Genomic DNA, 14,106 nt, shown 5'->3' with positions numbered 1-14,106 from the left:
CTGACAACAGTTCTTGTGCCATTTTACACCAAATAGCTAATACAAACTCAGCTAGGAATACTGTGTGTACTTACTCTCAGTACAGGCCTGGGCCCATAACCAGTGTTAAGGAATTTGTTGTGCAGAGGTCTCCTTGTGCTACCAAAGAGTTGCACAGACAAGGAATGGTACTGAGAGCAGTAAAGTCACACAAGAATACACTGAGTTATAAAAAGCAAAAAGTATTTTACTTTTGAGGTGGTGTAAAAACAAAAATGCACAGTCAAAAATAAACAGTCCAAGCTACAAAGTCTTCTTACCGGTCCAGAGGTCAAATACACAGTTCAGGTTACAACAGTAGTAAACCAACAGCAGAGCAAAAACAGTAATAGTAGAGATCAGTGAATTCAGAGAGAGAGAGAAGCTACGTTACTAGCTTCCTCTTATGGCCATGAGAACACTTACACACCCATTGGCCAATTAACTTCTTAAAGACATAGCATTATGGTTAATATATTTTCAACCCAACATTGTAGGCTAACACCATATGCCTAACAAATATAATGCTAGTAAGCTTCTTAGAGTTTTATGATTGAAGAGACCTAGAAGCTTTTAATAAATAAATTTTCTAATAGCCATCAAATAGAAAACCAGAAATGATTTGGGTTATATAAAGGCAAATCCTTTTTTTTGTCACTTTAGTTGGCTGTCAAGCCGTGCCTTATAAACAAGTAGAGAAGAAGCCACCATATAATCCCAAAATGATCAGTGATAATCCAATTTACAGCACTGTAATGCAGCAGAGGGATTGTTCCCTGGCTTCCCTTTGTCAGAATTCTCCTGAACTTCCCTCCTGAAATGACGTCCACCCTTATTTCTCTTTCTACAGGACATGGAAATCATAAAGAAAATAGCCCCTTTCTCAACACGTCAGATCAAGGCAAAGGAGATTACTATGACCGAAACTTGGCTTTATTTGAGGTAACGATGCTTAAAATTTCATTTTTGGTCAATTTTTCAGCTTTCCAGAATGCTCAGTTTGTCCCTTGTCCAACACGTTTGAAGGACATCAAGGAGGTCCTGGAAGAAGGAAGAAGGATAGTTTACCTACTATAGAAGAATGGGTACTTAAAGTATCGAATCTTGCAGAAATGTCTAAGATTTCTGCTTTTTTGAAGGATCATTCACAAGAAAGATATATTTCAGTTTGGAGAAGATGGATAGATTATATTCAGAACAAATATGGGACTAAAAAGTTCCACTTAGCTTATGAGTAGATTTTAGAGGGATATTGTTATTAATTTTAGTATTAGTATTGATTATATTCTTGTTTAAGTTATTATTATTATGTTTTTAATAATTTGAATGTATTTATGTTAAAGGGGAGTTAAAGCACATTATGAATTTGGTTAATTTTATAATGGATAATTTTAGTTAGAATATGATTATTATATCTATAACCCTGTATTCAGCTCTGGGAAGTGGGGGGAAGGGGGTTGGTTCGGGGTGGGTGGGTTTTGGGGATATGTATTTTAAATTTTTTTTGTAAAACTGTTTAATAATAAAAAAGGAGGTCCTGATCCCTGCAAACCATAGAGCTTTTTCTTCTCATGCTTTCAGTTCCTCAACTAATCATACAAAGATGTGCATATGCTCTCAGCATCGATAATAAATGTTTTCAGAAATTTTTTTGATCTAAAACAAAAAATATTGATCTAAATAAATAAAAAAAAATCAAGGCTAGGGTCACAACTCTGCGGTTGAAGTCCTGCTCTATTATGTGCATTGCATGTGCACATAAATTAGGAAGTAATGTGTAACTCATGTTCTCATCATTGCTTGCTGGTACTCTTTGCTATAATATGCTTTACACATGGCTACCTTTAAAGACTAGGTGGAAACTTGTACAGTTGGTAAATCTACTAGTTGTTGTTGTGTTTTCTTCTAGTCAAGTCCCTGCAGTGCTGTTGCCAAGGTTTTTCAGAATTGTTTGCCATTGCCTCCTTCCTAGGGCCGAGAGAGAGGGACTGGCTCAAGGCCACCCAGTTGGCTTTGTGCCTAAAATGAGACCACAGCTCATGGTTTCCTGGTAGCTATGCATGAAAAAAATAATATTTTATATTGCAAAAATGTAATCATGAGGAATGTTGCGGATAAATCTGCAGTAGAATCAATCACCAAAGATCTGTGATTTATTTATTTATTTATTTAAAATTTCCTAAAAATAATGACTCAACACAAGGAACTAGTTTACCCTGGCAGTTATAGATATACCACTTTGATTGTAATCCCTCTGAGACAGGCTAGAAAATTTTCAAAGTATACAGTGTCCTTTTAAAGGGACGTGGTGTTATCCACAAATCAGTTTTATGGTTATATCTGTTTGTGGAAGAAGATAGACTATATTTCAGCTCTATGCTTCCTTTGTCGTCTTCTTGAATCTTGGGCAGTATTTGTCGAGCTTAGCAAGCTGAAGATAAATGGATTTCATCTCTCAGCTGGCTGGGGGATTCTGGGAGTTGACATACACCCGTCTTCAAGTTGCCAAGCTTGAGAAACACTGCTCCAGTGTTTTGTTACGGAACTTTGGTTCGCATCATAGTAGAGCATCAATGCCTGGATACGAGCTCAGAAAAGAGAATTGGGTTATCCATGGGATGAGATGAGCATGTCTTACAATAACTCCTGGGAGGATGGCTGCTCACAGGTTTGGAATTCAACTCTTGATGTTATCCTGGCAGTGCAGTTCTAGCTGGCTGAAATAGATGATTGTAGGTGTAGCTTAATATGGAAGGACAGGAAGCTGCTGTATTGGACACGATCCAAGGCTCCCGAGCAAAATTCTGGGAGTTGAAGTCCACATGTCTTAAAGGTGTCAAGGTTGAGAAACACGCCTCTCCTGACTTCAGTGGACCAAATGATCTAAATCAGGGGTGTCAAACTGCTGGGCCGCGAGTTGGATGCGTCACGCAGAAGCTGCACCCACCCCAACTCTGGCAAGCGGGAAAAAGTCACGATAACATCGGGACACATCATGTGGCGAGTTTGACACGATGGAGATGGGCATACTCAAGTCATAGTCAAGCAATAGAACCTACCATTGAGTAGATATAGATGAGATTGTCTTTCAGATGGTTGGAGGGATTAAATTCTGCAACCCTAAATAGCAGGAGTGCAGTTAAGAAGACAATAAGCATATAGCCAATCATACAATGTCACTTTATCTTAAAGACAGATTGATGTATTGGTCATAACTTTTGTGATAGACAGCAGACTTGAGGTAATTTAGGCAACGACGTATTGGAAGCCCTTCTTCCGATATGCTACATTTAAAAATAATCAAAGGATGTTTTCAGCAGTATGTTATCAATTCCCCCCCCCCCGTATGTCCTGTTCTATTTTAGAGATTGCAGTGTACGGATGCGCAACCATTTCGTGGGGTAACACAGGGGTCCTCAACCTTGGCAACTTTAAGACTTGTAGACTTCAACTTCCTGGCTGAGGAATTCTGGGAGTTGAAGTCTACAAGTCTTAAAAGTTGCCAAGGTTGAGGACCCCTGGGGCAACAGAGCACATTTAAACTCTGATTCTCAGGCTGAGTACTGCCCAGGCGAAGATTAAAAATACACAAACTGCTAGTTGATATGATGGCATTTATAGAAAGAAAAATATATAAACCTAGGAGGTATGTTTTCAGTTGTTTTTCTGGCTGGCCAGCTGGAATGATAGCAAACTGCCCAAATTCAGCATAATTCATTCCCCCCCCCCTCTCTCTCTAACTGTGTCTCTCTAACTGTGTCTCTATCCTGTCTCATGGCATTTACAAAAAAACAAAAAACCAAGATGCTAGCCTGGCTACTTTGTGGGTTGCAATGAGATGCTCCATTTTGTGAATTCTTTTCCATGGCTACAGAGACATGCTGCCATTGGCCCAGCAGCTCTGCTTGGTTAGTTAGCCTTTTCAGAGGTTGGCTTGGTGGCAACATGGAATGTCAACACCTCTTCCTCTGGGAGGTCAAGCCCCCCCCCTCAATTTTTGGTTTTGGTTTTGCCTATTTTGCTGGAAATGCCAAGATAGGAGGCCGACCTCGTACAATGGAGGGAGGTGCCTTTTGGGTCCCCCTGGAGAGACAGCACGATGTAAGAGTTGATGCCTACAGATGAAGCAGTCTAAGCTTTCCAGGACCGAAATGCTGAAATTCTACTGTCCCTGTTGGCCAATGTATCCTTGCACCTTTCCCTTTGTAGGAAGAACTGGACATTCGCCCGAAAGTGTCTTCTTTATTGGGCAAATTGGTCAGCTACACCAACCTCACTCAGGGAGCCAAAGAACACGAAGAAGCGGAAAATGCTGAAGGCTCGAGAAGTAAAGTTTCAAAAGTATGTCGCTTTCTTCAGTTTGTGTCTGTGTTCAGTTTTTGTTCGTGAGGAATCAAGTTTGCCAGGCCCAGCCAGTCATTTGGATGGAGAGTCTCTGATGGATCCCGTGAATTGGAACCAATCCCTGGGTTGAATCCGCATGGGCTGACATGTGACCTTTAGAAGACAAGGTCACGGTTTGGATTTAGAGGATTAATTTTTATCACAAGGGGTGACTGCTTGGCCAAGAGACATCCCTGGACAGAGGGGAATGGTGCTTGAGCCACAGACTTTAAAGAGCCCTGGTGATGCAGAGGTTAGAATGCGGTACTGCAGGCTACTTCTGCTGACTGCCAGTAGTTGAGCAGTTCGATTCTCACCAGCTCAAGCTTGACTCAGCCTTCCATCCTTCTGAGGTCGGTAAAATGAGAACCCAGATTGTTGGGGACAAATAGGCTGACTCTTTAAAGCGCTTAGAGAGGGTTGTAAAGCACTGAAGTGGTATATAAGTTTTAACAGCTATAGCTGTTCCTCCCTCCTTCCTTGCTTCCTTCCTTCCTTCCGTGGTGGTGCAGTGGTTGGAATGCAGTATTGCAGACTGACTCTGCCCACTGCCAGCAGTTCAATCCTGAGCAGCTCAAGGTTGACTCAGCCTTCCTTCCTTCCAAGGTCAGTAAAATGAGGACCCAGATTGTTGGGGGCAATAGGCTGACGCTGTAAACCGCTTAGAGAGGGCTGTAAAGAACGATGAATCAGTATGTAAGTCTAAATGCTATTGCTACATCATTTTACTTTGTTGAGATGACTTCTTCTCTTTTTCAGTCTCCCAGCATGGGGACCCTGATGGGTGTCTATCTGCCATGCATGCAGAATATTTTTGGGGTTATCCTCTTTCTTCGGCTGACCTGGATAGTGGGAACAGCAGGTGTCGTCCAGGCCTTCCTTATTGTCTTAATCTGCTGCTGCTGTGTGAGTACATGGCCGCAACATCCTTTAAATGTCACCTACTTTCTTGTCTTCCACCCATGCCATGAGTTTTTATCCTGAATCTTCCCGATTGGCATATCTCAGTGTCCAGATTTATGGCTGGTCAGATTCCAGCTGGATGGATTTCCTCCCTATATTTTCCTTTTTTTACTGGAAACCTCCAGGCTTGCCAGATGCAAACTAGGACTCAACAAATTGGTTGGGTAAACATGTACTTAGAATCAAGGAAATCTATATCTAAAACTGAATTGGATGTCCCGTTGGCATACTCTTCTAATTCAGTGCGTTTTCCATTCCATTGACATAAACCCATTTGATGCAAGTGAAGGAAACATTAAAAGAGACTATTTGTAGCTCAGGCTTCAACTATGGGGACCTTGGTGCTCTCTAAGCTTGGTTGTTTTGTTGGAGATGTTTCATTACCCAAACTAAGTAACATCATCAGTGGAGGAAATATCTGTTGACCCCTGACATTGCTAGAATTCCCTGTAATACTGAGCATGCTTCTTCTCTATTTTCATGTGTTTCATCCTTACCAAATTTGGTCTTGTTCTGTTCAGTTCTCAGGGATTTATTTATTTATTTATTTATTTATTTATTTATTTATTTATTTATTTGATTTGTATACCGCCCTTCTCCCTAAGGACTCAGGGCGGTGAACAGTGACATAAATAACAAAATGTACAAATACAGATATTGAAAACAAATTAAACCATAATGCCCAAATGCAGAAGATAAGTTACCTTAAAATAATAATTACAACAGAACCCGTCAGACCAGACCAGATTGCTCAAACAGATAGGTTTTTAGGTCGCGTCGGAAGGAGCGAAGGTCGGGAGCCATCCGGAGCTCAACCGGTAAACGGTTCCATAGGTCAGGTGCGCCCACAGAGAACGCCTTCCCCCTGGGAGCCACCAGACGGCATTCTCCGAACGGTGGAACCCTTAGGAGGCCCTCTCTGTGGGAGCGTACTGGGCGGAGGGAAGTTGACACTGGCAGCAGGTGATTCCTATCTTTGTGTTGGATGGACAGACAGAATCCCCAACCCCCTGGCATAATGACATTCTTTGGGGTTGGAAAGACAGTTAAAGGATTTGATTACATCTCATTGCAAACATGTGGTATATTTAAATATGATGATTCCTGTGTTCCTATATGTTTAAACTCTGTTATTGTCATTCACAGACCATGCTGACAGCTATATCAATGAGTGCCATTGCCACAAATGGTGTAGTTCCAGGTACACTGTGATTTATTTTTCATGATTGTAATTTTGAAGCTCTTGAGTCCCAGTGGGAAAGAGATACTTGAATGAACGATTGCTTGCTTTATTGATTGACTTGCTATCAAGTTGATGTCAACTACCTAGATAGGTTTTCCCCAGAACAGAGCCATGGTGGTGCAGTGGTTAGAATGCAGTATTGCAGGCAAACTCTGCCCACTGCCAGAAGTTCGATCCTCACCAGCTCAAGGTTGATTCAGCCTTCCACCTTTCTGAAATTGGTAAAATGAGGACCCGGGTTATTGGGGGCAATATGCTGATTCTATAAACCGCTTAGAGAGGGCTGTAAAGCACTGTGAAGCAATATATAAGTCTAAGTGCTATCACTATTGCTATTGCCAACCTGGTCCTTTAGGTCTTTCAACAGGTATATCCGCCACTGCTCTGAATTCATTCACCCTGCTTCTGTTCTTCCTTTCCTTTCCTTTCTGTCCATTTTTTCCCCAGCATTATAGGAAGCAGGCTTTCAGAGGTAGTCTATTGTAGTAAATGACATCCAGTTTCCCAGAAAAAAATTATGCATCTCTTAACTGTGAAAGTCCTTTTAAAAAAAAAATCTATCTCACCTTTATTATTTTTACAAATAACTCAAGGTGGCGAACATACCCAACATACTTTCCTCCTTCTATTTTTCCCCACAGCAACAACCCTGTGAGGTGGGTTGGGATGAGAGAGAGTGACTGGCCCAAAGTCACCCAGTTGGCTTTCAGGGCTGAGGTGGGACTAGAACTTAACGTCTCCTGGTGATTGGCCCAGAGACAACCAGCCGGCTTTCATGGCTAAGGTGGGACTAGAATTTATGGTCTCCCACTTTCTAGCCTGATGCCTTCACCACTAGACCAAATTAGCTGATTTAGATTTTGCTTTTCCAGAGCATTCTTATTTTGGACATTTGTAGACTTTTTCCTTTTATTTGTTCTTTGTATGGTAGCTGGTGGTTCCTACTTCATGATTTCAAGATCACTGGGTCCTGAATTTGGAGGTGCTGTGGGACTGTGTTTCTACTTGGGAACAACATTTGCAGGTGCCATGTACATCCTGGGTGCCATTGAGATCCTACTAGTAAGTAGTTAACAAATATATTGCCAGTGAAGTCACAGTGTATTAGAATTTCCAATGAATGTGTAGAGAGATTATTCCATTATTGCTTCTACTAATTGAAGCACATATTTTCTTAAAACTTCAAAAAGTTATCTGGTCTTACATGCTCTTCTTGGTAGTGTTCAGATAACAAGGCTAGGCAACTGATAATTCCTTACTTTTTGTTAAGATTCCATCTCCCATCATATTTTTCTCGCGGCCATGCTAGATGGGACCGGCTGAAGCTAATGTCAAAAAGATCTGGAGAAGAACGCTGTAGTTTGCTTTTCTCTGTTTTATGAATATTATGCATTAAAATGTTAGGATTGTGCAGAATAGAATAAAATTTCTTGGTGTGTCTGCCTGAGGTAGGCTTTGTGCCGATCATCTTAAAGGGCGTCTTTTAGATTTTTGCAGAACTGAGGCCAGTGAGGAGACGTAGGAAGCAGATTTTGCCTTCTTGCTTTGATCATGAGATTTAGTGGTAATAAAAGAATCCCTTAAAACTCCTACGTATAAATCCATGACTGGAAGGGCAAGATTTGTCCTCCACCAGAATTGAAGAATCCCTTGCAATAATTTCCTTCCTGTCTTCTTTTATATCGTAACTATTAGATTTTGAAATAAGTTGTACTTTCTTACCTCTTAATGTCTCACGCTTAGAAAAACATAGGTACATTGTAAGTGGTGGTGATGGTGGTGATAGCATGTCATTTGTGTTCGTTATGTTCCGTTCAGTCCCTCTGAACCGAATGGAACATAATCCCAATTCACTTAGCATGGGATTAGAATCCATGTTTAAGAAGTAAACATGGAATTCTACAACATCTCTTCTCCTTTTTAAGATTTATTGGTAATACAAAGGCATTTCCATTGCAGAATTCCCTTAACAGTGGCTTTTCGGATACATTAGGACAGTGTTTCTCCAACCTCAGCAACTTTAAAGATACACGGATTTCAGCTCCCTGAATTCTTCAACTGGCTGGGGAATTCTGGGAGTTGAAGTCCACAGACATTAAATCTACTGAGGTTGAGGAGCACTGTCTTAGGATGATGGTTTCCAGGTTGCCCAAGTCCAGCATGATCCAGAAGTCTTCTGGAAGCTTCAAATCTCTCGTCATCTGGCGACTGGCCTAATTGGAGGGGAGGGCTGTGGTGTCTGAATTAATTTTGGACATTGTGCATGTCCCAATGTGTGTCTTGGACCGCTCGTTTTGGTTGCCAACACTAAAGTCATGTTCTTACTCTTTCAGACATATATTGCTCCCCAGGCTGCCATTTTCCATTCAACTGGGGCCCATGATACTTCGAGTGCCACCCTGAATAACATGCGAGTCTACGGGACCTTATTTCTTACCTTCATGGCTCTCGTAGTCTTTGTGGGTGTAAAATATGTTAACAAGTTTGCTTCACTCTTTTTGGCTTGTGTCATCATTTCCATCTTATCCATCTACGCTGGGTCAATTAAATCCATCTTCAGTCCACCTTTTTTCCCGTAAGTAGAAGTACTTGGCAATGCCAGCTCATAATGCTGGTTATGGAAACTCTGATAAAATCTCTAGCTAGCTTGAAGGGAGGTGTTGGGGGGGTGAGCTTAGAGTTCTTGCACTGCAGAAAGTAGCACACACCTGAAGAATTAGAATCCTTGAAGTCTTTATCTGACCACTACCCAGGAAATGCAGTCAGTCTGGCAAGATTCTTGCAATATAGGTGAGTAACAATAAAGCTTCTGTTTGAGACTTTCCGAGAGTGTTTCGGATTGCTTGTGCCTGACAGAAGCCATGGGTGAAGGAGAGACCACCACAGTGGGAGGGTTAAAAGACATTCCAGCTTAGAGTTCATTGAGAGAGGAAACCACTCAGGGGAGGAAACCTTTGAGGTCAAACCCTTAGGACAATATCTGGTTTCCTCAAGGGAAGACTACACGGTGAATTCTTCTTAAAATGGTTGTCAACAATAAAGGACCCTATTTGGCCCATTCTCAGAGCTGCTTGCACCTGGCAAGTTAGATGTTAACTGTGCAGGCAGTCCTTGACTTAGTTCATTTAGTGACTGTTCAAAGTTACAATGGCATTGAAAAAAGTGACTTATGACCATTTCTCACACTTACAACTGTTGCAGCAATCCCAAGGGTCACGTGATCAAAATTCGGACATTTGGCAGCTGACTCACATTTATGACGTTTGCTGTATCCCAGGGTCATTTGTTCCCCTTTTTCGACTTTCTGACAAGCAAAGTCAACAGGGAAGCCAGGTTCACTGTACAACTCTGTTACTTACTTAACTGCAGTGATTCACTCAACAACAGTGGCAAGGAAGGTCATAAAATGGGGCAAAATTCACTTAACAACTGCTCCACTTAGCAATGGAAATGGAAATTGCTAAGTGTCCGTTGTGAGCATAAGTCAAGGACTACCTATAACGGCAGAAGCTCCTACAATGATTCTTATCAATGGCATTCCACTCCCTACTAAATATATTAATTATTTTGGGGTCATTTGATGGTTTTGCTTTTGTCATTAGTTGCCCTTCGGTTTCTTTTAGAAAACTAAGGTGTCTCTGGACTTCTTTGTTTTTCTTGCACTAAATTAAAATAGAATTGTTTCTAGGAGACAACCTTGTGAGTTTACTGCAGTAAAAAGAACAGAGATTCTGAATTTTTGAAAGCTACCAGATTATTAAGGCATCTGCTTAGAATCTGTTTCTCAGGGCAAAATGTGCAAGCAGTAAGGTTCAAAAGGAATCCTCCCTTATTTGTGCATTTTTATTTATTTATTTACAGTGGTATATTTATATACTGTGTAAATATCACTGTACCCAGATAATGTACACCTTGTTTTTTATAATAATATAGTAAAACAATATTAACACGAAAAGGAAGGACATAGAAAAGGTTCAACATTTGCATTTGTTTCTCTTTGTTTTGGTTGTTTTAAGTTCTCACATATACAAATGTTCAATGTTGTTTTGTGCTCTGGTAGAAGAATGCAAAATAGAGTCTATGGTCTGTTTAATCTTTGTCTTTCCTCAACATGTATTATTGAATTTATATCTCCAAGCTGGTAACCTTCAGATGAGTTGGAATAGAAAAAAAATGTTTGAATTCATAAACCAGAACTGGGACTGTAAACTTGTAAAAAAAAGGATGGAAGAATGTTTTTCATTCCTCACTACTAATATTAGAACTTGGGATTTTCCTCTGAAGACTGATTAAGTTGATAAATTTAGCAGAGCTAAGAGAAAAGTTTATTTTCATACATCACCAAATGTTGCTGTTTTCACCCTGGGTTTTATATGCCTGGCTACTTATTTTGCAAAGCCAGATGCCAGATTTAGTCTTATTCCCGCTGCCTTCATGGTGTTTATCAAAAGGAGGTCTAATTAAAATAAAGTCATGCCCTTGCATATTGTAATGAACCAGGTTTTGGCAGCTTGTTGAGAAAAGACGGGGTAGCGGGACTATTTATGCAAACTTTTACCTGGCGAAAATGTTGATGTCTTTTCTTCCTAGGGTCTGCATGCTGGGTAATCGGACTCTTTCCAGGGACCAGTTTGATATTTGTGCCAAAACAATGGTGGTCAACAATGTGACGGTGCCCACCAATCTCACCAACCTTTTTTGCCCGGGTTACAACATAACCTCTAGCCACTGCGATGAATATTTTCATTTAAATAACGTCACTGAGATTGTCGGCATCCCGGGAGCTGCAAGTGGAATTTTGAAAGGTAATTTTTAAGACCATGTCATAACTTTGGGCTGAGCAAGCAAAGAGCATCAATGAACACATCAAGGCTTGCATATCATCAATTCCATGTGCAATCTCTGTATGCGGGGGATCTGTGGCAGCTATAAGGGAGAAAATTCAGTCTGAAACCTTGGAGAGAGCCTGCCAGCCAGGGTACACCACTGTTTCTCAACCTTGGCAATTTAAAGATGTGTGGACTTCAAATCCCAAAATTCCTCAGCCACCATGCCTGGTTGGGGAATTCTGGGAGCTAAAGTCCACACGCTGGACAGTTGCCACGGTTGAGAAACACTGATGTACAGACACTGATGTAAATAGGACAGGAGATAGGGTGGATCTGTTTTCCTAATTAAATCAGTGCTTTATTTAGAACCAAACTCATTTGAGACCCCAGTGATGCTAGGAATGGTTAGTGCAGGGGTAGGCAACCTTGGCTCTTTTATGACTTGTGGACTTCAACTCCCAGAATTCCTGAGCCAGCATGAGGGAACTATGGCCCCTTCATGACTCGTGGACTTCAACTCCCAGAATTCCTGAGCCCGCATGGCTCAGCTTGGAAACCTCTCCCTTTCCCCTCAGCATGGCTGGCTCAGGAATTCTGGGAGTTGAAGTCCACGAGTCATAAAAGAGCCAAGGTTGCCTACCCTTGGGTTAGTGGAACAAGAAGAAGAGACAAGCTAAGAACAGGCTGGCCTGATAACATCAAGACTGATGCAAAGATGAACATCCAACAACTGGAAGCAGCTGTGCTGGACAGGTAGCAGGGAGAGCTCTTGCCTATAAAGTCGCCAAGAGTCGGAGATGACCAAATGCCTAAAACCACAACAATACAGAGCCATTCTCTTTATCTTTTAAGGAAAGAGACCATTGTTCAAAGACAATGCGTTGTTTGTGGGCTGAAGGTCCCACATCTGGCATCTCCCTCTAGGGCTAGAAAGATTTCCAGACTGAATCCTTGTAAAATAGTTGTTAATCAGTTAAGGGCTGGGCCATCTCATGCTTTTGAGATGCTTTGAATTTCAACTCTCATAGCCCCCTGGGTCATTGGCCTTGTTGGTCCAAAATAATGTGAAGGTCCAAAGTTATCTAGAATAGAATAGAGCTGGAAGGGACCTTGGAGGTCTTCTAGTCCAGCCCCCAGCTCAAGCTGGAGAATCTATACCATCTCAGACAGGTGACTGTCTACTCTCTTCTTAAAAACCTCCAGTGATGGAGCGCCCATGATTTCTAAAGGCAATGCTTTTCCACTGGTTAATTGTCCTCACTGTTAGGAAGTTTCTCCTTAATTCCAGGTTGCTTCTCTCTTTGATCAGTTTCCAACCATTGTTTCTCATCCTTCCCTCTGGTGCTCTGGTGAACAACCTGGCTCCTTCTGCCTTGTGGCAGCCCCTCAGATACTGGAACACTGCTATCCTGCCTCCCCTATTTCTTCTTTTCTTTAGACTAGCCAAACCCAAGTCCCATAGCCGTTCTTCTTATGTTTTAGTCTCCAGGCCTTTGATCATCTTAGTTGTTCTTCTCTGATACGGTGTGATATGGTGACCAAAATTGGCTGCAGTATCCCAGGTGTGGTCTTACTAGGGTTTTATCAAGCGGTAATAATACTTTGCATGATCTTGATTCTATGATCTACTTATGGTCTATACAGTAGGGGGTTTCTTGGTCTCCATTTAAAGATAATGACGTCCTTGTGCATTGTGCCTTGTATAATACAGGAGGTTATATAGTCTCAGATTCAATCCAGTAAAGATGGGGAGCAGGAGAAAATGAAGAAATGGAAATGATATACCTTTCCAGCTTTGTGCAACAACAATGAAATGTGGGAATACCCAAATCTCACACGAAAAAAGCAAATACGGTGGCTGTGACTTGCAATTGAAGCTCATCCCTTCTATGTATATCTCAGGGGTCTCCAAACTTGGCAACTTTATGATGTGTGGACTTCAACTCTCAGAATTCCCTATGGCTGGCTGGAGAATTCTGGGAGTTGAAGTCCACAAGTCTTAAAGTCGCCAAGTTTGGAGAGCCCTGATGTATATCATAAGAGGAGGAGTTTCCTGTTGATTGTCTTGTCTCCTGTTGTGGCTTCTGGTCAAAGTTTTAATGGTTTTAAGTCTGGAGTCTATCCTGTTCAATAAAGAATTTCCTCATTGCTGGACAACCAAGGGGACCAGCCTCTCTTGGCTATTTCAGCTCCTGTGTGTAAACTATATATATTTCTTCATTTATTCTACATTCCTTATTCTACATTTCCACCACCCCAGATAATGTCTGGAGTAATTACTTGGAGAAAGGCGAGATCCTGGAAAGAGCAGACTGTCCTTCTGTTGACGTAGCTGGAAATAAGAACAACCTCCACTTGTACGTCTATGCGGACATTGCAACTTCCTTCACTGTCCTTGTTGGCATCTTCTTCCCTTCTGTGACTGGTGAGAAGATACAAAGGCTGAAATCTCTAGGTGTATTTTGATGTATTGTGGGTTTGTTTTTTTGGTGGGGGGAAGTATCTGTCTTATCTGCCTTTTTGTTTTCTTTTTAAGGCATCATGGCTGGCTCCAACCGATCAGGAGACCTCAAGGATGCCCAAAAGTCTATTCCAGTGGGAACCATTCTTGCTATTGCCACCACATCTCTTGTCTGTATCCTTTAAACATAAGAGTGTCCATGCTATGGT

The 14,106-nt window shown here is 41.5% G+C and overlaps 1 protein-coding gene across 2 annotated transcripts in view; it reads left to right on the top strand.

The window, feature by feature from the left end:
* SLC12A4 (solute carrier family 12 member 4) overlaps nucleotides 1-14,106 on the top strand; it is a 58,781-nt gene that overhangs the window by 26,340 nt on the left and 18,335 nt on the right. The window contains exons 2-10 of one of the 2 annotated variants that reach the window (XM_081336155.1): nucleotides 869-960; nucleotides 4,228-4,359; nucleotides 5,161-5,307; nucleotides 6,511-6,565; nucleotides 7,539-7,669; nucleotides 8,941-9,182; nucleotides 11,198-11,412; nucleotides 13,697-13,861; nucleotides 13,973-14,071. In XM_081336155.1, coding sequence (XP_081192281.1) covers nucleotides 869-960; nucleotides 4,228-4,359; nucleotides 5,161-5,307; nucleotides 6,511-6,565; nucleotides 7,539-7,669; nucleotides 8,941-9,182; nucleotides 11,198-11,412; nucleotides 13,697-13,861; nucleotides 13,973-14,071 — 1,278 coding nt within the window. The remainder of the gene's footprint in view (nucleotides 1-868; nucleotides 961-4,227; nucleotides 4,360-5,160; nucleotides 5,308-6,510; nucleotides 6,566-7,538; nucleotides 7,670-8,940; nucleotides 9,183-11,197; nucleotides 11,413-13,696; nucleotides 13,862-13,972; nucleotides 14,072-14,106) is intronic. The other variant, XM_081336156.1, reaches the window with a different exon arrangement.

Source organism: Vipera berus (assembly GCF_964194415.1).
Source record: "Vipera berus genome assembly, chromosome: 10".
Taxonomy (NCBI): Eukaryota; Metazoa; Chordata; class Lepidosauria; order Squamata; family Viperidae; genus Vipera; species Vipera berus.
Note: the sequence above shows the minus strand (reverse complement) of the source record. Positions and strands in the feature narration are given on the sequence as shown.